General features: G+C 35.9%; 2 protein-coding genes across 6 annotated transcripts in view; both read left to right on the forward strand.

The window, feature by feature from the left end:
- LOC116485995 (sodium channel protein type 5 subunit alpha-like) overlaps positions 1 to 10,043 on the forward strand; it is a 45,351-nt gene extending 35,308 nt beyond the window's left edge. For both annotated transcript variants that reach the window (XM_032181880.1, XM_032181879.1), the window contains exons 21-27: positions 1,064 to 1,201; positions 1,855 to 2,109; positions 2,647 to 2,700; positions 3,677 to 3,814; positions 6,193 to 6,297; positions 7,020 to 7,284; positions 8,670 to 10,043. In XM_032181880.1, coding sequence (XP_032037771.1) covers positions 1,064 to 1,201; positions 1,855 to 2,109; positions 2,647 to 2,700; positions 3,677 to 3,814; positions 6,193 to 6,297; positions 7,020 to 7,284; positions 8,670 to 9,820 — 2,106 coding nt within the window. In that variant the 3' untranslated portion in view covers positions 9,821 to 10,043. The remainder of the gene's footprint in view (positions 1 to 1,063; positions 1,202 to 1,854; positions 2,110 to 2,646; positions 2,701 to 3,676; positions 3,815 to 6,192; positions 6,298 to 7,019; positions 7,285 to 8,669) is intronic.
- A 14,735-nt stretch (positions 10,044 to 24,778) lies between these two features.
- The window catches only part of LOC116485766 (sodium channel protein type 5 subunit alpha-like), a 43,337-nt gene continuing 40,803 nt past the window's right edge, over positions 24,779 to 27,312 (forward strand). For all 4 annotated transcript variants that reach the window (XM_032181379.1, XM_032181381.1, XM_032181382.1 and 1 more), the window contains exon 1: positions 24,779 to 24,952. The gene's annotated coding sequence lies outside the window, so the exon portion shown is untranslated. The remainder of the gene's footprint in view (positions 24,953 to 27,312) is intronic.

The raw sequence follows: 27,312 nt of genomic DNA on the forward strand, positions 1-27,312 counted from the left end.
TTGAGGACCATATTGGTACACACCTTTTCAGCGTATAGCAAGAGTGTAATTAGCAATCAGAAATGAAATTAAAGGAAGTTAATTAGATATGATAGAAAAATGTGAAGGTACTGGCAGCTCCAGCATTTAGAAACATACTTATTCTGAATCCCAACAAATTTAAATAATGCATTCTTGCCATATAAGAACAAAGTATTTTTTTTTGTCAACAATACAACTGGAAGATACCGAAATTAAATAGTTTAAAATAAGGAATTCTAAATAATTGACTTCCAAGGACATCAAAGTAGCTGTTTGATAAGCTCTCTGAATATTTAGCATTGAAAGTTGTGAATACTAAGAAATTTCATCAGAAGAATCAATACTATGACTATTTAAAAAAGAATATAAAGCAATTACTCTAGCAATTAAAGATCTGCAATTTTCATTACAATGCTGACCAAAACAGGGGAAAACGTGAAAATGTCAGATGGCTAGACAATCGGATAAAAAAAACATTAATAGGAAGGAAGAGACAAATTATGAACTGGGGGGGGGGGGGGAGGGGACGGACACACGACCCTAATTGTTGAAAGAATTTTTCAGTTCATTTTCTGTCTTATGAAGATCTAAAATCAAGACTGGATGTCTTTTTAAAAATATTTTTTTCTAAAATACTATCTTAAGTTATAGTCAAAATGGGGAATTACTGGATACGCTTCTGAGAATAATTGTAAAGAAAATTAGAATAATTTATCTAAATAATTCTTTCTAGCCTTCTTAGTGTATGACATAGTTACCAATAGTTACCAATTTGGTTGTTGTATTGGAATTTTGAAGTATTATATGAACTGATTTTGGAAAAAAATAATTAATTGGAATGAAAGAATGACATTATTTGAAAAATGTCAGAAAAGAATGAGGTAAAATTCCATCATAATAGCTTTAAGTGTATATTTTTTGCATTTGAATTATTGGTCAAAGATGCTATGACAGTAAGTCTGCAATTGTCTACTGACACAAATAAAATAACTTTTTAATTTTATGCCAGTCAATAATCTCAATTTCAATTCAATTAACACAGCTTTCATTTGTTTCCTGGGGACTAAAATCTGTTTCCCAAGACAAATTACTTTGTTCCCATGGGAGTGCCCTGAAATCTCTCAGGACGCTGAGAGCGCTGAGGCCTCTTCGAGCTTTGTCAAGATTTGAAGGGATAAAGGTAAGGATCTTGGGAGCGGTGTGTATGTTTTGTAATAGCTGCTTTGGAAAAAATAAGAACTTGACTGGTCATGACCCTGAGCAACTTGTTCTAGGTTGGAGCAGTTGATCTGTGTTTCTGTTGTATTATGTATTTCTAGTGAATATTATACAAGGCCATGATAAAAGGCTTGGAACTTTCTCATAATGATAGCAATGAAACACTTCTACAGTGGTTATTGCATGAGGTTCATTTTGATCTGGAGGGCAAGCTGGTATTCTCTTACAAAACTCCTCCTAGATAAACAAAGATTATTTATCATGTTGTAGTATATGCAGATTGTTTTCCTATACTTGCTTTTTAGAGTCCATAGCTACCACACACTTGTCTTTTTTTTATATATTTGATTTACTCAAGGATAATTCTGGCTGACATCTGTTTTAATTCCTCAGAATGACAAGATAGAAACCACAGAATTACATACTAAGACAAGATTGATGTTGGGCTGAAGGCTGGCTTTAATTGTCATCTGCTAGTTTTTATATGGGTGAGAATCTGCAATAGATAGGGGAGAAAAAATAATTGTTTTTGTTGTTGTTGTTGTTTGTTTGTTTGAGAATATGTTCTATTGAATGTGAAAAAGTCATTCTTTTCATCCATTTTATTTATTTAAGGTTGTTGTGAATGCACTCTTGGGAGCTATCCCCTCAATCCTGAACGTTTTACTCGTCTGTGTTGTCTTCTGGCTCCTGTTTAACATTGTAGGAGTAAAACTACTCGGAAAAAAGTTTTGGAAATGCACACTGAAGACAGGAAATATCAGTGAAATTAAAAACAAAACTGATTGTGAAAACAGTAATGGAACATGGGTGAATAATGCTGTAAACTTTGACCATGTTGGAATGGGATACTTGGCTCTTCTCGAAGTGGTAAGTTCTCTAAGAGCATGCTCAGTTTCAATTTCTTCAAGGAAAGAGCAGCCCAACCACAGAATGCTACTGCACTTCTGTTTATCTCACTGAAATTGGGGATTTTTTTTTAGCTTAAATAAATATTTTTCATACACATTTCAACACTGTAGTGTGTGCATCTTTGTGTTAAAATCAAGCACACTGTTTCATGGCTTTTTGATTTCATTTTAATTTTGATAAGCACACTAAGCCTGAAACAGTCTGATTGATATTGAGTTTAAATTAGTCTCATTTTCTTTAGATTAAAAATTAGTCCCATGTTGGGTAAGAGAGAAGGAGCATGGTGGTGCTGTTTATATTGTCTGTTACTATGTAAGTCATGAAGAGTATGGATGCTAATTTACTGATCTTCCCAGTACCACAACAAAGGAGACAGAAGCACTTTTTTAAATGGTTATCCTCATGTCCTGTATAGATTAAGTTCTTTGCCCTACATCCTCCACAGCCTTCTAGAATTCTGCAGAATGCATAAATTAATTATGCAACTGTTTTTAGGCGACTTTTAAAGGTTGGATGGACATTATGTATGCAGCAGTGGATTCGCGTGAGGTATGTCACTAAAATGAAATTAACTTATTTTTCCTTCCCTTCTTTACCTTTTTATACATACAATTCACTTTTTTCAGCTTTGTTTGCATTATCAAGTCAGAAATGCATGCAGATGAATGCTTCAAGCTATGTAATGAAAAAATAATCCTGAGAATACCAAATGCCTGAAACTTAGATGAAAGAAAATTGGTCAAAATAATGATACCACACAAAAGCCTGCCTACTTTATCAAGAATGCAAGGGCAAGATGTTGCAAGTTTTATACAAGTCTTTTTCTGGAAATAGAATTGAGAAGGCCTTGGAAGCATTAGTCCTCTGAAGCAAATTTTCTTTCTTTTAAATGTATACAGTAGCATTAAAACAGCATGCATGTTTAGCAGGTATTCCTAGAGGTTTCTTCCCTTTGTTTGATACTCTTACTATTTCTTCCCCATTTCTGTGTGCTGTTTCTCACTCTCACTAGTACAATATGATTTAACTTTTTACGTGTTTAATTTAATTGCCTTTTCCTTATTCATGCAAACACTAACTGTGAAGTAGCTGCTAATTAAAAGTAAGATCATTCCTTGTAGGGCTGTTCATAGTGAGCTGGTATTTTAAAAGTGCTTCTTGTCTGGGATAGCATTCAGGAAGATGACAATTCACTGACTTGTTTTAGCCTGAGTTGTTTTTCTCATCTAGGCATTCAGAGTATTCCTTCTGATTGGAACTAATCATCTATTATTTAAGAGTAAGAATTTTTGCTAGAGCAAGGTTTATGCATCTTCATTTGTAATTATCTTTACATACAGCCAAAAGACAGAACAAGACAATTGTTCTACTTGTACATGTAAATAAGGTTTTAAATATGCATAAATAATCTATTGATCCTTACAATAAAAATGTTGGTTGTTATAAATTTTGGAAATGACAAAGCTGTTACTATCCAGTTTTTAGTAATAATGTTTTCCTGTTTGGATTTTTTTTTTTTTAACAGATAGATGAGCAGCCAAGCTTTGAAGCATTCTTACCCATGTACTTTTTTTTTGTGATTTTTATTATTTTTGGATCTTTCTTCATGTTGAACCTTTTCATTGGAGTGGTTATCAGCAATTTTAATAAACAAAGGAAAAAGATAAGTACTGTATGAACTAATTTAGGGTCTCTTCTAATCCTGATTTGATTAACTGTATGTTTGTTTGACATCTAGATATCTAACATTTTCAGATAACTATTTGACTGGAGAAATTTAAAATAAAATTTAGTTTCAGGTTTTCAAAATAGGATTCTTGTTGCTAGCTCATGCTTAAGCATTGTTTGGTGCTTTTCTTTCATTTAGTAATTTACCTGTAAATCCTGTTTACATGGTAGGTCCTTCTGTTCTAAGTGGAAGGATGGGGAGAAAGGAGTAGATAGTTTTAGAGAAGTCAAAAAAAGTGTTATATAGACTTTGCTACAGCAGACTGGAATTCTTTTCTTCTTCTTTGAGGATTAATTTTGGAGAACAGAATAACTCTTTTTGCTGAGAGGAAACACCTAACAAATTTGGTAAGGATAGTCAAAACCCATGACTGCTAACAGGAGAAATAGCCAGTGCTTTCCTGGTAAAGAAACTTGAAAAGGTCTTCTTAATCAGAACTTCTTCTAAAGTAGCTACATTTTAAAAATCTGGTCTTCAATAAAGTCCTCTGCAGATTAATTTACTGAGTTTTTAAAAAAAATCTGTGGTGAGATCCATGCCATGGCCCTAGAAAGAAGACAGCTAACCCTTTGTTAAAGCCCATGAAACACTGATTGCTTGCTCTCCTCATAGTTCTTAGATTACCTATTATTTTTATTCATTAAGAAATTGAAGTAAAAATCTCGGAATGGAAAACACAGCCAGAGAAAAGAAACAGTCAGCCTTCCCAGGTACACTTCAGCTTCTTTGTGCCAGAAGATAATACAAAGCATCTGGAGCCTTATTTATTATCGATAAATATGTCAACTGAGTCCTCTTCAATTGAAGTTTAATCAGTCCCTGATTCATTTAGGGACTGAATATGCCCAGAATATTAAGGGCCTCTAGTCAATTAATCCACTTGGAAGTCTTAAAACCACTAAGCATTTTGCTCATTAAAAATATACCACAAAATGGTGTACCACAAAATGGTATACTGACGGGAAGTTTACAAGTTCAAGGTGCACGTTTGGAAAACAGAATCTCCATAGGATCAATTTAGTTATTTCCATAGGCTGACTTACACACAAAGTGTGAAAGAAGTACTGCCTTAGGTAGATATATTAAGAAAATAAATAAATAAGGTGCACAAGAAATTTTTCTGCTCTCTGCACCAGAATCACTTAAGGTGATTCTCCACTTCTACTCTGATCTCATGAAACCCCCCTCGAATGCTGTGTTCAGCTCGGGCCAGAGCACAGGAGAGAATCCAGAGGAGGCCACAAGGATGCTCAGAGGCTGGAGCACCTCTGCTGTGGAGCCAGGCTGAGGGAGTTGGGGTTGTTCAGCCTGGAAAGAAGAAGGCTCCAGGGAGACCTCACAGCGGCCTGCCAGGGCTTAAAGGGAGCTGGGGAGGGACTCTTGGGCAGGGGTGTAGGGATAGGACAAGGTGGAATGGCTTCAAAATAAAAGACGGTAGATTTAGATTAGATATTAGGAGGAAATTCTTCCCAGTGAGGGTGGTGAGACCCTGTCCCAGGCTGCCCAGAGGAGCTGTGGCTGCCCCATCCCTGGCAGTGCCCAAGGCCAGGCTGGATGGGGCTGGGGGCAGCCTGGGCTGGTGGGAGGGGGCCCTGCCCATGGCAGGGGGTGGCACTTGGTGGGCTTTGAGGGCCCTGCCAACCCAGTCCATCCTATGGTTTCATGGTTCTATGAATTTAAATTGAATTTTCAGAGATTTTGCTGGAGTGATCGGAAGTACACATGGCCTACAAAAAATTGTTACAGGTTTGTTTTATAAAAAGATAATCATTCAATGATTTTATGATGGCTTCTTCTGGATACTTGGTTCAACATGATTGGTAGGTACAGATGGCATAGATGGTACTAGGAAAAGTACCAGAAATTCATAACAAAGAAAATCCCATAGAACTTGGTCCCAGAGTAGTTACTCATAATCCTCCATTGACTTTCTAGCCCAGCCATATGCTTTTTTCCTACCTTTCCCAAAAATATAAATGAAAAGTATTTTCATTATTGATGAGTCTTAGGTCATTGTTAAAATATGAAATAGATTTATAAAAACAACAGAAAGTCTCTTACAGTTGAGGAATCTGAGTCAGGAATACTGAGTGGACTAGATTTTCACAATCAAACCTCGATCATTTTTTTTCAGTACATCTTTTCAAAGAAGATGGGGAATACTGAAGAAACTTTTTTTTTTTTTTTTTCTGTGTTGTCTTAAATTCCATTTAGAACAGCTGTAATTCACTTTTTTATGTAGATAAACTTGCTGGTATTTATTTAGTTGACTGTTTAAATGTCTACTGAACAACAGTAATTTTTCCCTTTACTTAGGTGGAAAAGATCTATTTTTAACTGAGGAACAGAAAAAGTACTATAATGCCCTAAAAAAACTTGGATCCAAGAAACCTCAAAAACCCATCCCAAGACCACTGGTGAGGCCACACTAAATGGAATGTGGTATCAAATATAGATGGTGACCATATTTAATCGAAGCAACCAGGCATCTGGAAATAAATTTATGAGTTAGAGATGATCATTATCCTCATTCCATATAGATATTCCATAATCTTCCTTACAGATAAAACTTTTTAATCTTCCTTACAGATTAAACTTTTATAAAAGTTTAATATTAAAAGTATTTGGTTACCATAATCTTGGTTACTTACATTGCATGATATCGCTTCTGCAACTAGATGGGATTATTGCAGGAGAATAAGTAAGGAGTAGTACATGCTACTCATTATTTACTTTTATATCATCTTACTCTTTAGTTCCTCAAGTTTTTTACTTTAATTCCAGTCCTGAGTTCATATGTTAACTATTCATTGTTTTTCTTGCTTATGAGTTTTTAATTTGAATTGCTTACAGTAAAATGTCTGCTTCAATAAGTATTTCTATAAAAAGAGCAATCACAAAGTACTCTGACTGTTTTCCTGCTAATTATTTTTTTCTAAAGAAATGTAGTTGCATGATACCTGAAAATACTTGGCCAAGTACTGAGTGTTTTCCTTGAAAGGCTAAAGAAAACTCCTAAAAATGCTTCTGGTACCTTATTATTAAACTTATATTCTCTTAAATTCCCCTTCTAAGCAAAAATCATTTGATTGTTGACTGGGTCTTAGAAGTAGCATTAATCAATTCTCTCTCTCCACAGAATGTGTTCCAAGGATGTCTCTTTGATATAGTATCACACAAAGCATTTGACATTAGTGTCGTGACTCTCATCTGTCTAAATATGGTTGTCATGATGGCAGAAAATGACAACGAAGCTGTCAGGAACGTTCTTAAAAATATCAACTATTTTTTTGTGGCAGTATTTACTGGGGAATGTGTCATAAAAATACTAGCCTTGCGACATTATTTCTTCACCAGTGGCTGGAACATATTTGATTTAGTTGTTGTGATCCTCTCACTAGCTAGTAAGTATCATCTGCTAATAATTTGTCTTACCAGTTCTAAACAAAATTTCAGTATGAAGTTACCACTTACATATACCTGACAAAAAATTCCAGATCCAGTGTACTTTTTCAAACCATGTTCTTCTAAAGAAGAACATGTTACTTCTAAAATTGTATATGTTGTTTTCCATTATGTTTTTCCATATATATATTAAAAGATAAATTGATAGTTTCCTTTCATCTTTCTTTTCCTTTCCTTTCTCTATCCTTCCTCTCACTCTTCCTTCCTTTAAAAAGTACGAGTTTTATTAAGCAATTTACAGAATAGCAAATTAATGCAGTGATATCTTTTCTAAGTTATTATACGTAAGTAGTGCTCTTCATAATGTTTTTATACTTTTGATTTGCAAGTAACCACATTAACTGTCATTTCACAGTAAAAGTAAATCCAGGTTAAAAATACATTTGGATGCAAAATGGAAACTTCTATCTCCTTTTCCAGGACTTTATTTTAAGAAGCCAGGTTGCAAGGGCTGATAAAGAAAGATCAGGAGAGTTGCTCAGCACCATTATAAGTCTAGGGGACTGTTTGTGACTGTGGAAAATCTCATTAGAATTTGCTTAGTTTTTGTTGATGTTGTTTGTTTTTTTAAATAAGATCATGTGTTTGTCACTTTTTCAGAAGAGTCAAATATTAAGTTTCTTGTGGAGTTTATTTGGTCTGTTTGGTCTGCCAGAATTAGGTTTTATCATAGAATAAAGAAGAGGACAGGAAAGAGTTCTTTGCTTTTCCCTAACCACAATACTCCTTTGCTATCCCATGAAATCCAGAAGAATGCAGATTCTTAGGTCTTCTATTTGTAATCATACATTACCTCTGTGTTACTGAAGGTGATAGTAGGGTCACAGAATGAGGTGTGATGGAAGACTAATAGTGAAGACAATTTTCCTTTATTTTCTTTTTGATCTTCTCTGATGCCATTCAAATACAAAGCATTAATGAAAGTCTTAATGTTTAGCATGTGGCCTGGGCCAACAGCTAGGAGATGAGCCCCAGGACAGGAGCTGAATGGATTAAAAAGGATTTTTTAAAAGTACTTCAGCAATGCGTAACTTCATGCACTGAATTACAGAAATCTGGAAGGATGCAGTTTCCATACTATACATAAGCTCAGTACCTTTGTAAAGATATGTAAAGATATTACAATTTGTTTTGCTTTTCCTAAGCTCTTTCATAAGCAATTGCAGTATTAATGATAATGTTTCTATGGAAAGTGATATAATATGATCAGTGATAATGTTGATTGCTTTCAACACCTGAAACACAGAATATAACAAAATGAACATAAGTATGGAATTTCATTGATGTGTCTTGACAACATTTTGGTTTCTTTTTCTTTTCAAAGCTATTGGACTTGCTGAAGGCTTTTCAAGCTTCTTCTCTCCCACGCTTCTGAGAATTTTTCGTTTGGCACGAATTGGACGAATCCTGAGATTGATTCGAAAAGCTAGAGGAATTCGAACTCTTCTTTTTGCGTTATTGATGTCTCTTCCTGCTCTGTTCAACATTGGTCTTTTGCTTTTCCTGGTTATGTTCATTTATGCTATTGTGGGCATGACAAACTTTGCCTGTCTTGGCTGGGAAGATGGGATTGATAACCTTTTCAACTTTCAAACTTTTGAAAGTAGCATACTCTGTCTCTTCCAAGTTATAACATCAGCTGGCTGGGATGGACTTTTGAGTCCTCTGATAAAAGAACCTGCATCATGTGCTCCCAACTTAAATATGACAGATAAAGACAGCAATAGTTGCAGAAATAAGGTCGTTGGTATCACATTTTTTGTAAGCTATGTCATTATATCGTTTCTCATTGTTGTAAACATGTACATAGCTGTCATTTTAGAGAACTTCAGTGTCGCCACTGAAGAAAGTGCAGATCCGCTTTGTGAGGATGACTTTGATATGTTTTATGAAACCTGGGCAAAATTCGATCCTCAGGCAACACAGTTTATTGAATATTCTGCTCTTTCAGACTTTGCAGATGCACTGGCAGAACCTTTACGCGTTCCAAAGCCAAATACAATTCAGCTCATATCAATGGACCTCCCTATAGTGAGTGGAGATAAGATCCACTGCTTGGATATCTTGCTTGCTTTCACTAAAAGGGTCTTAGGAGAATCTGGGGATTTGGATAGTCTGGAATTACAGATGGAAGAAAAATTTATGGCTGCCAATCCATCAAAAGTTTCCTACAAGCCAATTACTACAACACTTAAAAGAAAACAAGAGGAGGTGTCAGCTCTTGTTATTCAAAGGGCCTTCAGGAGGCATTTGGTGCAGCGATCTTTGAAACGCAAATCTTTCTTACACCGTCATAAACATCGTAACAGTGGTGTCTTTGAAGAAGAGACACATGAGAAGGAAGGTCTTATTCCATCAAGGCTTAATGGAAATTATGGTAGGAAGATAGACAAATCAGAAACTACATCTTCTGTATCTCTCCCTTTATTTTATGATGGTATTGCTGGAAGAGATAGTGATAATGTGGACACATAGTTTAGCCCAGGCTGCAGCATTTTTACTAAACCAATGAGAATTATTTTGAAATGGAGAAAATCTTCAAATTCTAGTAATTGGATGAAGAAAATATCCTTAATTTACAGTAGTTATAGTATCCTTTAGGTATTCTGATTGTTCAGTTTTGCAAATGCTCCTTCAAATAAGTAGAATTTGCACAACTATGTCATAAATATTAGAAGAAAATCAAACCGTGTTTTTTTTTTTTTTTTTTTTTTTTTTTTTTTCCCTCAGCTACTGGAATTGGTGTGTTAATTTTTCTTTCTGTAATTTTTGTATTACTTCATATTTCTGTTACTATGGGAGAAATCTCACAAGATCAGTTGTAATTTTAACATGATTAATAGGCACACAAGGCTGTAGAACAATGTCTCTTCAGAGATAAAGTCTGGTATAAAAAATTGGTTATTGTGGGAAAATGAAATAATTACTACATTTTCTGTGAAGGAGCTCACTTAGGATATTTAAATAAAGGATACTTTAAAAGCCACTAATTTTTAGGTTGCCTGAGACCATCTTTCTCCTAATTCCTTTGGGAGTATTCATTTACGCTTATGAATTTTTGAGTTATCTTTACATGTGCACCTAAACAGATTTAGGAAATCATCCTCAGGTAACTATGCTTGAAAGTTATATGTAACTTGTTCCCTGTATTCCATTGTCATTGATAAAGATGTTGAAGAGCTTGGTCCCAAAACTGACCCCTGAGGGACACCACTTGTGACTGGCGTCCACCCAGATATAGAACCATTGACCAAAACCCTTTGGTTGTGACCAGCCAACCAATTCTTTATCTATTCTAACAGTCCATCCTTCAGATCCATACCTCTCCAATTTAGAGAGAAGAATGTGGTGAGAGACCACATCAAAGACTTTGAAAAGCCTATTCATAAAATCCCGAAGTTAGGTAAACTTTACTTAATGAGATCCTTCAAATGGAATGATTATAAGCACTGCATGTCAGACTCTACTTAGTAGACAGACCTTTTTAAGGAAGCTCTGGGGAAAACCATTTTCTCCTTCATGAAATGATGAAAAGTAGGGATAAAAAATTAGCTCTGATGGCTCTGATGATTCTATTGCTCAGAACACCCAAAGGGCTGCCCTGAGGGAAATCATTTTTTGGAACTTCTCCATTTCGTGAAAGGTCAAATATGTATCACGCAAGACTGATGATACCTGCCTTCTTGTACATGTATCTTATATAATAACAGTAAAATGTTAGAAGCCCATTTATGACATCTTCTTGTACTTAAGAGAGAGCTTTAAAGCATGTTAAGCAATTCATGTGTTTTGTAGTGACTCTTCAGCAATAATAAATTCTAATCACTATGGAAATTAAATAATCTCAGTATAACAGGCTGGAGAAATGAGCTAACAGGAACATTGTGCAGTTCAACAAAAGCAAATGATGAGACCTGTACCTGGAGAGGAGGAATCTCGTGCACTAGTAGATGGCTGGAAGTGATGTTTGCAGAAAAGGTATTAGGAATCATGGTAGACATCGTCCCTAGGGGTGTTCAAGGAAAGGTTGGACATAGCGCTTAGGGACATGGTTTAGTGGGTGACATTGGCGGTAGGGGGATGGTTGGAGTGGATGATCTTGAAGGTCTTTTCCAACCTCAATTTTTCTATGATTCTATAATTCAGTGTAGGAGAACTGTGATAATAATGGTTGCAAAAATCAAAGGATTTTGTGCAAGATGTATTGTTTCAACCAAATCTTAAGAATTACTGTACACAAAATTTCATCATTATACTTCATCCAAACATCATGGAAAGTATTACTTAGTAATCTGCAAAAAACATCACAGAATTCTTAAAAGACAATATTTTTTTAAAGTCAGCAAAAACATTTATTTCATTGGCTCTGAAAACAAAACAAAACAAAACACAACACACTTATGTATGAGCATATATTAATAATTACTTTTTTTTTTTTTTTCAGTTCAGTTTGATAGGTGAACTGATCTAGTTGTCTCAGAACTAGTAATGAAGTAGAACTACTTTAGGTTATTTAATAAAAAGTTCATATGCATATGCAATTATGTAATTCTGTCTGTTTTGTAAAAGGTATCTTACCCTTCAGTTTTAGTTTATTACAACACACAATCTGTTTTAATGGGTAGAACTACAGTAATATAACTTTCCAAAAATAGCTACATATTAGGACAAGATAACTGCAAATGTTTTACTTGTTATAGGGAATCAGAAGAGATTTAGGAGTCTTAGGACAGCTATAGCAGGAACAATAAGGTAATTACTCAATTTTTGCTGTCATTTCCTGTACTAAACACTATTAAAATATGACAGATAGTCAAATCTAAGCTATCTGTAGGACAGATAAAGGCATGTCAAATCTAAGAGTTAGTGGGTTTAGATACAGGTATGGTTTGAACTACCTTTATGACTTTCAGAAGAGTTTACATTCAGAAAAGAAATTGTCAGAGACGACTCATGAATTTGTACTCAGCATCAAGAGCACTGGGCAGTATGATGCAGAGGGACTTGGTCGGTGTGCTTGGAGCCAGCTCCTGTCCAGCACAGATTGCTTTTGTGAAGGCGGTGCAGGCGGTGCATAGTGATGCTTTTGAGGCAAAACTATTCTGTTTGGTGTGAGCTGCAACGAGCTGTCAGCTTTTGTTCAACGAGTTACCATTAGATGGCAGCATTTACTACACTTTAAAATATGGCCAGTCAAGTGAAACAGATGACAAATTTGTACACTTCATCATGGAAGCATTAAATTAATTGTAAGTAACTTGGATAATATTTTATTTTATTTTATTTTATTTATTTATTTATTTATTTTCCCCTGGGCTCTGAAGTCAGCCACGATTTTTGGTAGGGGCTTGTTTGCTGACTGTGTTCTGTTTTTTGCATGACTGACAGATCTTGATCATTGTCATCTACTGCATCCTGAACGTATCTGTCCTCCTGCACCAGTGGATCCTCCAGGGGTTAGTTTTATTTGTTATCTGTTACTTTGAACAGAAGGAAAATTCCTTCCTGATTCTCAAGCTAGCAATACAATATCTGAAGTTTTTCTTTAGACAGGCATGTACTCCCTCAGTTTATCTCCAGTTTGACAAATTGAAACACACCTTTCCATTGCTCTGCTACCAAGAACTAGTCATAAATTATTAGAAATCAAATTCCACGTCTAGTACAAATTAATGCAGCTGAAGTACTTTCAGAGGGTTTGTCAACCTAAGAGACATATTGGAGTAAGTCCAGTGGAGGACCACCAAGACGGTGAAGTATGTGGCTTTTGAAGAAAAGCTGAAAGATTGGTTTGTTTAGTCTTAAGAAGAGGTGAAATGATAGGTCTTAGTTCTGACTTCAGCTACCCAATGGGTATTTATAGAGAAGTAAGAGTCTTTCAGGGGTACACAGTCAAGAGGCACAAGTTACAACAAAGAAAGATCTGGTTAGACGTTGGAAAAAAAAATCCACATTGTGGGTGGATAACCATTGGAACAGATCACTTTGTGGTAAAACCACCACAAAGTGTTGTAGGATTTTCCTTGGAGAAAATCAGAAATTGACCAGAGAGGTCTCTGAGCAACCTGATCTAACTTCAAAGTTTTATCTATCTTTTCAGATGCATCTTCCTTTGGTTGATTGAATGAATTGCTCTATGACTCCATGACAGTAGACACATGCTTTTCAAACTAATGTTACGGACACAAGACTTATCCTCCTGATTCAACAACCATTTATATCGTTTATATCATACAGGGATCTGAGTCAATAAGAATCAGTGTGGTTTGCGGTATGCAGTTCTAGATTCTCTTTATGGTAGGGTGACAAATTAAAGACAGCAAGGAGATTAACAGGAGATTTCTTGTTCTTCCCCCTCTGGGATCCAAAATAATAAGAGTTTTCTGAAACTCCTACAACAGATTTCTTTCTGAGAGTTTCTTCAGTAATCCCATCTATTGAGCGGTTTCAGAGGTGAACGTGGTGGCAAAAGTTTAGGCTCTTTGCTCTGCCAATTCCAAAGAAAATATGTGAAGCCATCAACTTAGTAAGTGGTTTTATTGATCTGCAGGGACTTTTGAAAGAACAATAGAGATGTTTTGGCAACCCCTCAGGAAAATATAGCTGTTTGGGCAAATCTGTTGCAGTTGTCTGCTTTGTGGTTCCATGGAGCTAAGGCAAGGTGTGCCAAGCTGATTTTGATAATAGTCATTACTTTAATGCAGAACTACAAGTGTTTTGGGCAAATTGAGGGCAATGCAGTTTCCTCTTCTCTTCAGGATCCAGGGGGATTGGCGTTAAGTAGGAGAATTCAAAGGTTAGAAGATTCATAGAGAATAAGTTAGACTAACCACAACAGGTGCCCTACTCTCCTGTCCAAACATTGTGTAGAATTTGTCCCCAGAGATCTATTAAAGTACTCACAAGAAAAATCAGCTTTTATCCTAGCTTTCTTTTGGTCACATCTTTCTTGAAATTAAGAGAGTAAACCAGAGATAGAATTTTAGTAGTGGCCCTACTATACTACCAGTCTTAGCATTCTCTGAAGAGTTTATGAGTAAAAAATTCATACCACTATGCTATTTATTTTATTTTATTTTATTTTATTTTATTTTATTTTATTTTATTTTATTTTATTTTATTTTATTTTATTTTATTTTATTTTATTTTATTTTATTTTATTTTATTTTATTTTATTTTTTAATGTGGCTATGGCTGGAAGAATCAGTTACTGTAATAACACAGACATACTTAGGCAAATATAATAGAAAGTCATCCCTTTATTCTTCATTTGATATCTCTCTTGCTGTTGCTGCTACTGAAGCTTGCAACTGTTGGAACCAAGGATCTGTGTAGGAGGACAGATTCCTCAATGTCTGTACACAAAAACTGCCCCAAGCACTTCCAGCTGCTGCTTTCCCCCACTTCTGGACAACATCCAGAGAAAATTTCTCCCTCTTTTCAGTGGAACATCAGTAAATTTCAGTCCAAATAGCAGCATCAGGACCCCACTACAGCATCTTCATAAAATGGCATTCTGTTCCTCCTTATATGTTTGTAGGGCCCATTGCTCATTTCTCAGGCTCAATGACATCCCGTTCAATATAAAACTTGTGCCTATGTCCATTACGTCCATCTTACTGATCACATTCTCAGCTTCCTTTTATAAATTGTTTTGTCTATGTAACTAAAAGACTATGGTTGTGAGAACCAAATATAATGGGTAAAAGTTAAGGTCTCCTACTGTCGCCTAAGTAGCGGCTTTATCCCTTAACAGCCAATCATCCAGGTGGCAAGCACCCAAAAAAAACGTATAGGAAAAAGAGAACATTATTGTACAAACACGGGTAAAAACAGTGGAATCTGCACTTTCTTATACACCTGGGAACCCGCCAACAAGCTACAAAGACATTGGGAAAGCTAGGTTTTGTTAATTCTGCTGCACACGTTGGTACTTATTTGAGAACACTCTTTCTATAAGTATGTTTGCACTCTTTGTTTTGATCAGTTTACAGCCTGGAGTTTCAGCCTGAGACTGGCTTGTGTTTAAATGCTTAAACTGATGTTCTTCTTCAGCTGTAATCATCTCAAATTATTATTATTATTTTTTAATGAAAACTCTGTTATTTTTTTTTCTTTATGTCATATTGTTTCATCATGTTCATGGTGACACAGATGTATATACTTGGCTTCCAAGAAAGAATCTTGTTGATTCTTAAGTTGATATCACCCACTCCATTTTCTACATTTACTCCATATTCAGTTCAGGGCAAAGGTATTTTCTTCCCGTGTGACTAACTAAGAAATCCCTATAATGGAAGAAGGCTCAAAGGAGATGGGTAAAGGCAATGGGCCCACAAAGACTGGGGAATAATGTAGTGTGTCATTGATCACAGCTGTTGCAAAGAAAGCTGACTTTATCTCAACACAAAGGTATATGTGTCTCAGCCCAACATGGTATAAAAATGTAAGAACTAGCAAAAGAATTTGAAGGAAAGTGATGGTCTTGAGCTGATTTCAGCACATTTATTCCTTCCCTGTGCCTAGCATCATCACAGTGATAATATTATAGAGTGGTAATGGGCATCACCTTGGTACTGTGATTGAACTGTGTGTTACAATTGCAATATTTTTCTACATGTAACTTACATTTGAAATGTCATTTCATTATATTTTGTATCACTCTGCTAAGTCAAAAATCGTGTATAGCATCAAATATCTTCAAATAAATAAATTTGGTATTAAACACCATGCCCTACACACATGGAATATCTGAAAGGATTCTGGCACCCTGGCATGGCTGTTTTTCTTTCTACAATTATCCAAAGTCAAGAATATAAACAAGCAAACATCTAGAACACGGCTTTTCTGTTTGTTAAAGATAGGTCAATTATGAAAGAAAAAAAATATATTTTAGAACCTATTTGCTTACCTTAATGGTTACAGAGACAATTACAACAAACATCTTCATTTAAGGTTATAAATTTTGTATGTTTGTCTATGTATACAGAAGCAGGTATTTTAATTGCAGTGCAAATAAATTAACTTCATAATGTTTTATAGCATGTCATGAATAATATATAAGAAGTAAAGTGAGATCTAACTCTGCATTTCCTGGTTTTGTGATGGTGATTAGTAGATTTGAATACTACATCTAGATGTAGTAAAGAACAGAACAATGGGCTTGACTGGCACAAACTGTCATTTCCAAGTGTCTCATCACTGTCTCACTCACGTCTCAAGAAAGAACACTGTCCAGTGCGTCACTTCGTACTGGGAAATGCCACAGGTCAAATCCAGCTTTGTGGTCACTGCTTAAACAGTGCCCACATTTCATAGACTTAAGCAGAGAGGTACTATAAATGTCTGTGGACTCACAAGCCATTTCCTCACAAGACATGTTGGTTTTCTGAAGCTGATTCAGTAAACCTGCTCCTCTACGTGGAAGTGTTCCTTCCTCTTTCCTAGAAGTGCCCAAGGCCAGGCTGGATGGGGATGGGGGCAGCCTGGCTGGTGGGAGGGGGCCCTGCCCATGGCAGAGGGTTGGGACTGCATGGACTTTGAGATCCCTGCCAACCCAAACCGTTCTGTGATTCTGTGCTTCTACATAATCAAATGTCACTCCATCTTTCTTGTAAGGCATTTCTCTTATTCCAGCTTTCTATGGTGTTGAAGAACAAAGATATGTACTGGCTTTATAATGCTGCTGGCCTTGTGCCATTACTAATACTATAAAATGCAAAGTTGAATTGTTGAATTCCCTAGTCCTTTACTACAGTAAAAAAAAGTCTTTGACTGGGCTCAAACTCTCAGAAGAGAAATGGATTCCCAGAAATCTTAGAAGATCTGCCCTTCCCAAACACTTAGCATTTGAATGATACATGGTATTTGTACCCCAAATAATAAATACTCTCCTACTACTGCCCACTGTTCCAAGCACACTGCTTGAACATTCCTGTAAAGCCGTTAGTTTGAAGATTTGGGGATGAAATCAACCCCAGCTAGTAATGCTATCCTTTTTGTTTTGCTGGATTTTTATGCCAAAGAGGCATAGGGGCCAAACAGCTCACAAACGAGTGCTTTCCTTGTAAACAAAGCAGTGGTTGCTGTCTTTTTTTGTATGTGTGAACAATGTCAGATTTTTCTTCCTTAAAAAGTAATCCTTATCCAATGGACCAGTTCTAGTATTATGACTTGATGATTCTGTTTGCAAAGGAAAAGATCCCCTGTGTCAAAAGTCAACTCCTCGTATCAAAAAAAAAGAAAAAAAAAAAAAAAGAAAAAAAAAAGAAAAAAAAGAGAGAAACAGTCCAGTTTCAGTAACTGAATGAGATGCTGTATAACACTTGTAGATAAATACAAGCCCTTCTGTCCTTTTCACCTTCTTTAGATGTTTTGCAAGCAACTGCGTGATAAAAATTTTATCATTAAAATATGAGAATTAAATCACCATCCAAAAATCTTGTCTGGTATCTATAAAATGTTTGTATTATTGTAAGTAAATAAGCAGAAAAGTGCCTATAAAATAGCAAAAAACTGTGGTTACAAGACATTTCATTTACCTCAGGAAAAAAAATGCATTTACATGTGCAAATATGCTTGTGAATTGTTAACGTTACAGCAAGCACCAATTCTAGTAAACAGATTGCCTGAATTTTCCCTTTAAGAGGATAATGAAGCTCACATGTCACCAGAAATATTAGGATGACTAACAGGTGAGACATTAATGTTATTTCAGATTATTACTACCTCTGGCCTTTATGTGATTTTGACACAAAAGCAGCTGTGGCTGACAAAGAGCAGGTGCTTAGAACATAACACATTTCTATAGCAGGAAGGGTCCTTTTGACCTTCCACTCGAATGTTCCTGTTTCCACAAATTCAAACATCTTGTTTTAGCTTTAAAAGATGAGGGTGAGATGAACGTTGAAACAAACCTAGATATTTTCTATTCTGTTTGTTGAATTTGATAGACCTTTAAAGCATGTTTTCTGAAAGGCAATTTCAGTCATTTCTCTTAGCAGAGCCCAATTATGCATTGGCTGCAGCTCACTGTATCTATCAAAGTGTCACAGATGCTTTCATGTAGGCAATATATTGCTTTGTCAGACCCAAGAGAGGGGAAAAAGGAGGCACCCCAGAGTCTTTTCCTTAAGTAGGTGTTGAGCAAATTAGCCCCATTACAATTCAGCATGCATTAGTCCATTAAAGGGCTGGAGGAAGATTCCTTTGTGTAAATGACCAAATGGTCTCACTGTATATTAGTATTAGTCATTTCCTGTTATTCTTTGAAGAAAGTTCTTGATACGTGATATTTAAGAGATCTTAATTTCCAATGAGTGTAACTTTAAAAAATAATTTAATGAAATAAAGCATTTACATATATTTTAAAAGGTAATTATTTTTTTTTTTAATATCATAAAATGAAATTACTTTTTGGCTCAAAGAACACAAGAATTTCTCAATTTGTAAATGCCCATGTAGTTATCCTATGATTAACGTGGTTCTTCGGGTACAAAGCTGCTCTTCCTTCCCCAGATCGTTTCCACTGCTGTTCCCAGATCTAATGGTGATCAAAGAACAGGTCTATGGGCCCTCAGCCAGAGGTCTCAGACCTCTCACTTGGAATGAGCATGCTCAAGTAAAACCAGCAGGCTTGTCCTCCAAAGGAAAAGCTGGGCTTTGAGAATAAAGATTTAGCCCTTGGAGCAGCAGATTCAGCAGTCAGGGAGAGGAAGAGACCTGTTTCATGGATGGTTGACATAACAAGTGAAAAGAGGGTTCAGAGGAGGGCCACAAGGATGCTCAGAGGCTGGAGCAGCTCTGCTGTGGAGCCAGGCTGAGGGAGTTGGGGTTGTTCAGCCTGGAGAGGAGAAGGCTTCGGGGAGACTTCACAGCGGCCTGCCAGGGCCTAAAGGGGGCTGCAGGAGAGCTGGGGAGGGACTCTTGGTCAGCGGGTATAGTGGTAGGACAAGGGGGAATGGTAGTTTTAGATTAGATATTAGGAAGAAATCCTTCGCTCAGAGGTTGGTGAGACCCTGTCCAAGGCTGCCCAGAGGAGCTGTGGCTGCCCCATCCCTGGCAGTGCCCAAGGCCAGGCTGGATGGGGCTGGGGGCAGCCTGGGCTGGTGGGAGGGGGCCCTGCCCATGGCAGGGGGTGGCACTTGGTGGGCTTTGAGGGCCCTGCCAACCCAAACCACTCCGTGATTCTGCATTTTCATACCTTGGACTGTCCCCTCAGCTGAACTACTGCTTTGGCTGTACAGCCATATAGTACAGGAGGCTGGGAAACAAATCTAAATATGAAAATAACCCAACCACAAAATGAAAAGGACAGCTTTTAGCTCCTGTAAGTGCACACTTCTGGTCTGGTGTTCAACCATACCGTATGGAGCTAAGAGCAATGGTGTACAGCAGAAGATAAATAGACATGCTGACAAAATAAATGCTAAAGCTGAAGTTATACACAAAGCTTCATTGTGTGACATAATCTCACATCTTCTTGTAGGTTAATAACTTATTTTTGGTATGATTGGTAGAGCTATGCAAATACCTGACTCAAGTGGCAGCAACAGTGAAGAGAGACAGATTTTTTTTTTCTCCTTAGTGTTTAATTGGAAAATAACAAGCCCGCTCAGAAAAATCCCTCCATTAAATTAGATCTCTTCAGCAGTCTATAGACACAAAGTTAGGAAGCTTTGCAGTAGTGAATTGATGCATTGGCTACAAAGTTTGCCTCTTCTCACGCTTTCCTGTTCCATTAGAAGTATAAAGTCAAATGAAAATGTACAAAAATTGGGTAAAAAGGAAAAAAAAAAAAGTATGATCAGTTCTTTTCTACCACTGACTATGAGAGCTCAACAAGGTCATCGTCTGGCCAAAAAAAAAAAAAAAAAAGCAAAATAGGAGGCAGAGATACTGAAGAAAGACGTCACAGAAACATGGTGATAGATGCAGAATTAAGTTACCAAGATTATAAATGAAAAAGTTTAAATTCCAGCAGAAAACTTTGAAGACAGTAGGCAGCAGAAAGCTCCTCTGTGGATTTGGAAAGAATGAACGTAGCTGAAAGTGCAGAGCTGGCATAAGGAGCTGCTGGGGATTTCTCAGTTTAGATCTTCTGTTACAACTATTTTGCACAGCTGTGAAGGGTCACAGAAGAGGACCTCATTTTCCAAACAGTGTTTGATAGTCATTTTTTTCAGCTATTCCAATCTGATGAATAATACAGTCTCTAAATCACCATACTCTGCCAAACAGACGCTTTAGTCAATCATCTTATTATGTATTAATTAGCTTATCCACTTGTTCTCAGTGTTCAGGGCTTTAAAATTGTCTGCTCCTGAAGGCTGTAGATAATTCTTACCAGACTGGACCTACATTTCACAGCATAATATCTTGACCTCAGTTGCTTCTGATTTACACCCGATATATATATATATATATATTTTTGGTGTGTTTTGCTTTACCATAAAAAATAGAAATATAAGAAGTTTCTTAAAGAGTAAATATCCAGTGTCTGATACATCTAGGAAAATCTAGATATACTTAATGCTGCTTGATGAAATAGTATTAGGAATATTCATTTTCTAACTTGATTTACTTCACTACCGTAATTCTCTTAGTACTATTTTGATAGACCACTGAGGAGAGAGAAAAGAGCAATCCACAGTTTTCCATTTCAGTAGATGATAAACAAATTTTCCTGATTGAAATGTGCATTGGACCATTTAGAAAGCTGAAGATTACTGTATGTAACAGAATGATTTTAATACATACTTACAAAGAAAGCAATTTCCTGTTACTCTGTAATACCAATTATCCATTCAAAAGAGTCTGAATTTTACATCACCATGATATTTTTTTTTTTTTTAATTTCATTCTCTGATAAAAGGAAATGAGATTCCTTTATACTAGGTCTTTATTTTGACAAAGATGCCAATTAACTACTTTATACCATTTAGACTTCACTATTATGTGGATCAGAAAATGGCTTCAGCTATTCTTTTAAAATAAAGCAGCAATGTAATATATTATAAAAGCTATTCTAATCTTTGTGCAGTAAAAAGCCATCATAAATCACTAAAAGCTCTCTGCAGCATCATTTCCTTGGTTTCAGACTGGGCTACGAATCCCACAGATGTTAATACTCAGCCAATAAAGAACAATTTATGAGGGTTTCCCCTCTTGACCAGAAGCCCTCAGTCTCCATTGGACATGTTATAAAAAAATGCTGAAAAGGTTTTAGTTGTGTGAAGTCACAGGAACATTGCACAGATGAACATAGCTGGTTCTGATAAGCAATACTGATAAGCATTTATGCAGTTTGGACACTACTTTCCATACCATAATTATATTGAGAGAATGAAATCAACAACACTTTCCCCCAAATGGGTATTTTATAACACAAATCTCATCATGGTGGTTTCTTTATAGGAGAAGAAAACAGAAGATAGGTGATTTGGTCCTTAATTTATCTGTAAAACCATAGCAGTTAAACAATTCTAAAATAGCTGAAATGATTGTACTGAAATAGTGAATCCACGGAAGTTGCAAAATTGATTTTTTTTTTCTTACTTGGAATTAGAAATCACAATACTTGCAATCTAAGAACAGTTATTTATTATTTTAGTTATAGGTATGCAGTTCAAAGTAGGTAAGTTTTCTCTTGATTAATGGCTGTATAATTCCACATTGAATATCTGAAATCTGTCCAAAACAATTAACATACAATATTGCTAGGAACAGTGAAGAAAAGTATAACATGGACATTTTCTTGTCCCAGTTGAAGGATTTGGTCTATTTTGCTTATTAATAATTGTAGTTATTAACACATTCTACTTGGGTTTCATCTCCTTTCTCCCACATTGTGTTTTTGAAACAGGTCTGATAGATGCATCTTTATCAAATGATAAACTATGATCAGTAACAAAATGAAAACTGATGCCATGTCCTTAAAAGAAGATGATAATGAAATGTGAAAAGAAATTAGTTAACATTTCCAAATCACATCTCACTTCTCAGAAAAAAAAAAAAAAAAACCAGAAATTAATTCTTGCTAAACCTGGTGATGTTGTGAAATTCCAGAAACATATGCAAAAATGTTTACAGTTGTGCAAGTCATCTGCTTTCTCCCAATTAAAGCTGCCATTGTATTTATTATTGTGTCCCTGTTACTATAGCAATGAAAGCTGTGTAAAAATTGGATAGATAGTGACTGATTGCTGCACCTGATATATAATTTTTCACAATCTACCTTCCATTCATTATTTCCTAAATTGCTATAAAATAGCATAATTTATCATAACAGATAAGTATGTACACACATGCCAATTACAGGATCATCAGGAAACATACAGAAAGAAGTTGGTTGTTACATCAAGGAAAATGAAGAAATGAAATTATTTTGTACTATTTCTAAGTAACCTTTCCTTACTCCAAAGTTGTTGCATGGGGGGTAAAATGGAAGAGAAATTTCAATCTCACTTTAAATTGACTGTTCAGCTTTATTGTAGATTAAATTACTGTATGTTTAATGATGGTTATACAAAGGAAACGAGCTTCACCCGTCTTCACAACTACCTAAGCCAAGACTCAAACATCTCATACTTCATAAAATTAACGTCAGATGATTATAAAGCTATAAAAGATCAATGCCAAACAAATACATTGAAGGGAACAAGAGAGAATATGAACTGAATTTCATGAAGTCTGAGATTCATCTGACTGATCTGAACGTGCTCTCTTACTTTGAAGTGTGACAGTGGTGACAATTGTGTAGCCAGATGGGTTAATAAATTTTTTACTTGTGTCAATCTGCCATGAGAATTCCTATCTTTATTTGTGGAGAGTCTCCCTGATCATTACATAAGTGCTTCTTCCTATGAAATTAAACCTTCTATGCAGTGCACTGCCCAAAGCATCCAAAACAGTTCCTACAACAACACCCTTACTACATTTAGAGCCAAACAAAGACTTTTACCAAAAGATGGCAATGTTCCACCAACATATCAAGGTCAGAGACCTCGTGTTTCTGACCATGACTTTTCCCTCCCATTTCTTCCATTCCCACATAATTGGAAAGAAGGTCTCTCTAAAGATAGAAGATCAGCAAAAAACTTACACTTAATAGAAAATAAAATAGCATTTTTCTCACTATACTGCAAGACTATTCTTGGAGAGTTTTTTTTTCCACCTCAACCAAAGCTGCCAAGGCCAAAACACAGATGGGGCAAAAAAATGTTTTACTGATCCTGCTGTATTTAATACAGGGAAGGATCTGGCACCTGGATCTTCTGAGTCAAGACAATGCTCACATTGTAAAAGCACACTCAGAGGTAGAGGCACCATCTTGTTTTCCACACATGGGCCAGTTTGCTTTCCTTCTTTTGATTTATCCCATTTTAAATACATGAAATATTAGATATCCTGAAAAAGAAAGAAGTATAATCTAAAATTAATATACCAACCTTATCACATTATTGATGCCTCTTTTTTTTTTTTTAAACCAAGATCACACTCTCTGTCCCTAAGCAAAACTGTATGGAGAAATGAGTTCTCTTTAACAGAAATACCAATTCTTCTGCAGGACAGGCAGGACCAACTAAAATTTCCTGGGTTCCTCCTTGGAGAGGAAGATTCCAGATTCCCTCCCTGTTTTTGGAGGATGAGAAAATTTAGTTTGATGGACAGAAATTGCATTGTGCCATTTAGCATAAGGGACAGAGAGCAAGCCTTGTCCCACATTTTGGTAGTGCAGAGAGCCAGAAAGATGAAGTCTCCTGTCTTGTACAGCAGTGGCTTGGAGCTACCTATTGAGGAATTGCAGGTTTCAGGAGTAAGCGACCTGTTCTGTGTTCCTCTCCTACTCCTTGGATATATCATAATATATATTACTAATCTAAATCATATATAAGCACTGGCAATTTATTTATATGTATGTGCATACACACACACACATATATGTATATACACACATAGATAAAGAGAATGAACTATCATCAGTTTTCCTGCCTTCTACTCAGCTTCACTCACAACATTCTTGCATAATTTGCATATTCTGCATTATCCATTTTCCTAATCCCTGCTGAAGGAGGAACTGAAACTGAACTATTCAAATAAAATACAAAGGCCAATGGTTTTATAAAAAAAAAAAAAAAATGTAGTGCAGAGAGCTCTCACTGTGATGCTGAAAAACACATTAGTCCCCATGTTTCCCATCCACTTTGTTCTGTTCACTCCTGATGACCTGCTTTCCTCTGAAAGACACTCAGAAATCCAGGGATGGAATAATATCTTAAAGAAATGCTCAGCTTGGAGCCTCCCCAGCTTTGCTTACAAAGGTTGCAGCCTTTCCCGTGAGACCTTGTATAATCACATCAGTTGCTTTGATGGCTAAATAGACGCCTCCGACCCATCCTTCTTTCCCTCCCCCAGCACCCCCCACATACAAATAACACCCTGAAGGAAAAGCACTGCCAGAGTGGTGAGGGCTTGCTGAAAGGGGAAGTGGAGATGATAAAGGCAGTGTGGAGGTTTTTCCAACACTTTCTTGGGAGATAACTGGGCTGAGATATGTTTCACAGAGAGAAGTGACTCCTTGAACCTTCACTTAGGATAGAAAAGAATGTAAGTCCTGTGGTTTACTGCATTTTGTTTTAGAAAAAGGTGGCTTGTGCCAGGGTCTTCTATAGAATTCACTGACCTTTTATTTGCCTAAAAAATAACATTAAGAAACTTATGCAGAAACTCTTTTTTTTTTTTTTTTTGGTATGTAAGTGGTATGTACAAGAAATTGAAAGTGAGAATAAGTGAGTGTTTATTAATTGCAGTACAATATGTGTGCACAGGAGTTTTCCCTATGTTTGTTACATGTTATTTGGTTGAAATGTGTTAACTAGGGTCAAAAATAACATAAAGAAGAGAGAACAGGCATATACACCTCTCTTAATTCTGCACATGAGAATGGCAGATACACTTTTCATATACAAAGTTCAGATTGTTTACTTATAATTTTTGTTTCAAAATAGAGACAGAAAAAAGTCAATAACCTTAAGTTTTAAAACAGTACTTTCGTTTACATATGTTTATAATACTTGGTAATCTTGTTCTGTTACAGACTAACATTTATTTTTGAGACTTAATAAAAATGGATCTAATTTTACATGTTTTTTGATAATTGAAGGCTTAATCAAATTTCTTTTTATTTTTGGGCTGTTTTGGATTGTATTTGGTGAATGCTTTTATCAAGACAAACTGTGGGGCAGATACACTAATAAGTGAATATTGTTGGGGAAGTAAAGAATGAAACAGAGTAGGAGAGTACATACTGGGCTGTTTGCTGGGGAACTGGCAGTAGAAGAGAAGACAACCTTCTGAAACTTGCAGAAATGTAAGAAACTGCTCTCTTTGCTTCTGCGAAGCAGAAGAAATTAAAAGTTTCAAGTCTGCATTTGAAGTAGCTGCAATATATTTTGTCTGCTGGGAGTAACATGCATGCATTCATCTTACCACAGATGCAACAGCAACATAAATGACTTAAAGTGGAATAAAATCTGTATTTTATACAAAGATGTTTTATTAGGATGATAAGCATGATAAACTGGAGATAACTGGTATAGAGACCTAACAGAACCAGTACTGGTACTTCTCCCTCGTCATGGTTTTTAAATTTTGATAATTCTTTAGTACTACACTTTGATTTTCTTTGTGATTATTTGACTTAACCTGAGACTATTTTACATATCAATTGAAAAAATTTATTTGAAATTGTGATTTCTTTCTGTGGAATGAAAAGGGCAAAAAAGGGCAAATAGTGAATTTAATAATGAAAAATGTGGAACTGCTTATTAAATGACATACCGTAGTGCAAATAGGATGTTCAGAACTGAATTCTGATTAGATACATTTCAATTTATTTAGAAAAGTGTTTCGAGCTAGGAAACTCTGACAGATAAAAGACTATGTAGTTTGAAAATTTCATAGAACTTCTGGAATCACCAAATTTGTGGCAATCAAAATTATAGTTTAGATTATATACTTGAGAAATCGTCTTGCAAACCTAAGTGTTAAATATTTTCTTACTGTGTTTCATTAACATTTTTTTATTTCATAGAATACTTTACATTTGCTATGATCTTGGGAAAAAGTTTCTCCTATTTTGTATCCAAAGTTTTGTCCTCCAAATATATATACAGCTGCTAAGAGATCTTTCTATATCAAAATGTACATGATGAAACCAATCTTCAGAACTACAAAATAGCAAATTCATGATACTTTTAGTGCATTTAGTAATTTTGTTAATGGTACCAATCCAAAATCTTGTCTATGTATTTCATTGATTTTCTATGTCTTTCTTTTGCTGTAATAAAGTCACATTAATACAAGCTAGAAGTTTATAGAATTGTTAATCACATTAACCAAATCTGAAAGATTGCTTACATTAGGCAAACAAACCAAACAAAGTAAACCCTGACACATTGACAGTATGGTCTTTAGGGCCCTAAATCTGGCAATGCACTGTTTGTCATGATTTATGATTTCAAATGCTCTGTATAGTTTGGTGAAATGATAGACAGCTACAGATAATGTGGCTATTTCTTAAATTCAAAGAGATAATACCTGTGAAATATGCTCAATGGTCCAGCTGATGGAAGATTTACCAACATGAAAGGTGAAGAAGTGGGCATTGCAAATTCAAGGGTCCTCATATCAGGTATAAACTTTAGACTGGGCTGCATATATAGTTGTAACATAACCAGTTGCTGCAAATATCAGGAAAATATAGAGTCATTAAGGTTGGAAAAGCCCTCCAAGATCATCTGGTCCAACCATTTGCCTACCACCAATGTCGCCCACTAAGCCATGTCCCTCAGCACTATGCCCAACCTTTCCTTGAACACCCCCAGGGACAGTGACTCCACCACCCCCTTGGGCAACCCATCCCAATGCCTGACTGCTCCTTCTGAGAAGAAATGTCTCCTCATTTC

The sequence above is a fragment of the Aythya fuligula genome, chromosome 2 (genome assembly GCF_009819795.1).
Source record: "Aythya fuligula isolate bAytFul2 chromosome 2, bAytFul2.pri, whole genome shotgun sequence".
Taxonomy (NCBI): domain Eukaryota; kingdom Metazoa; phylum Chordata; class Aves; order Anseriformes; family Anatidae; genus Aythya; species Aythya fuligula.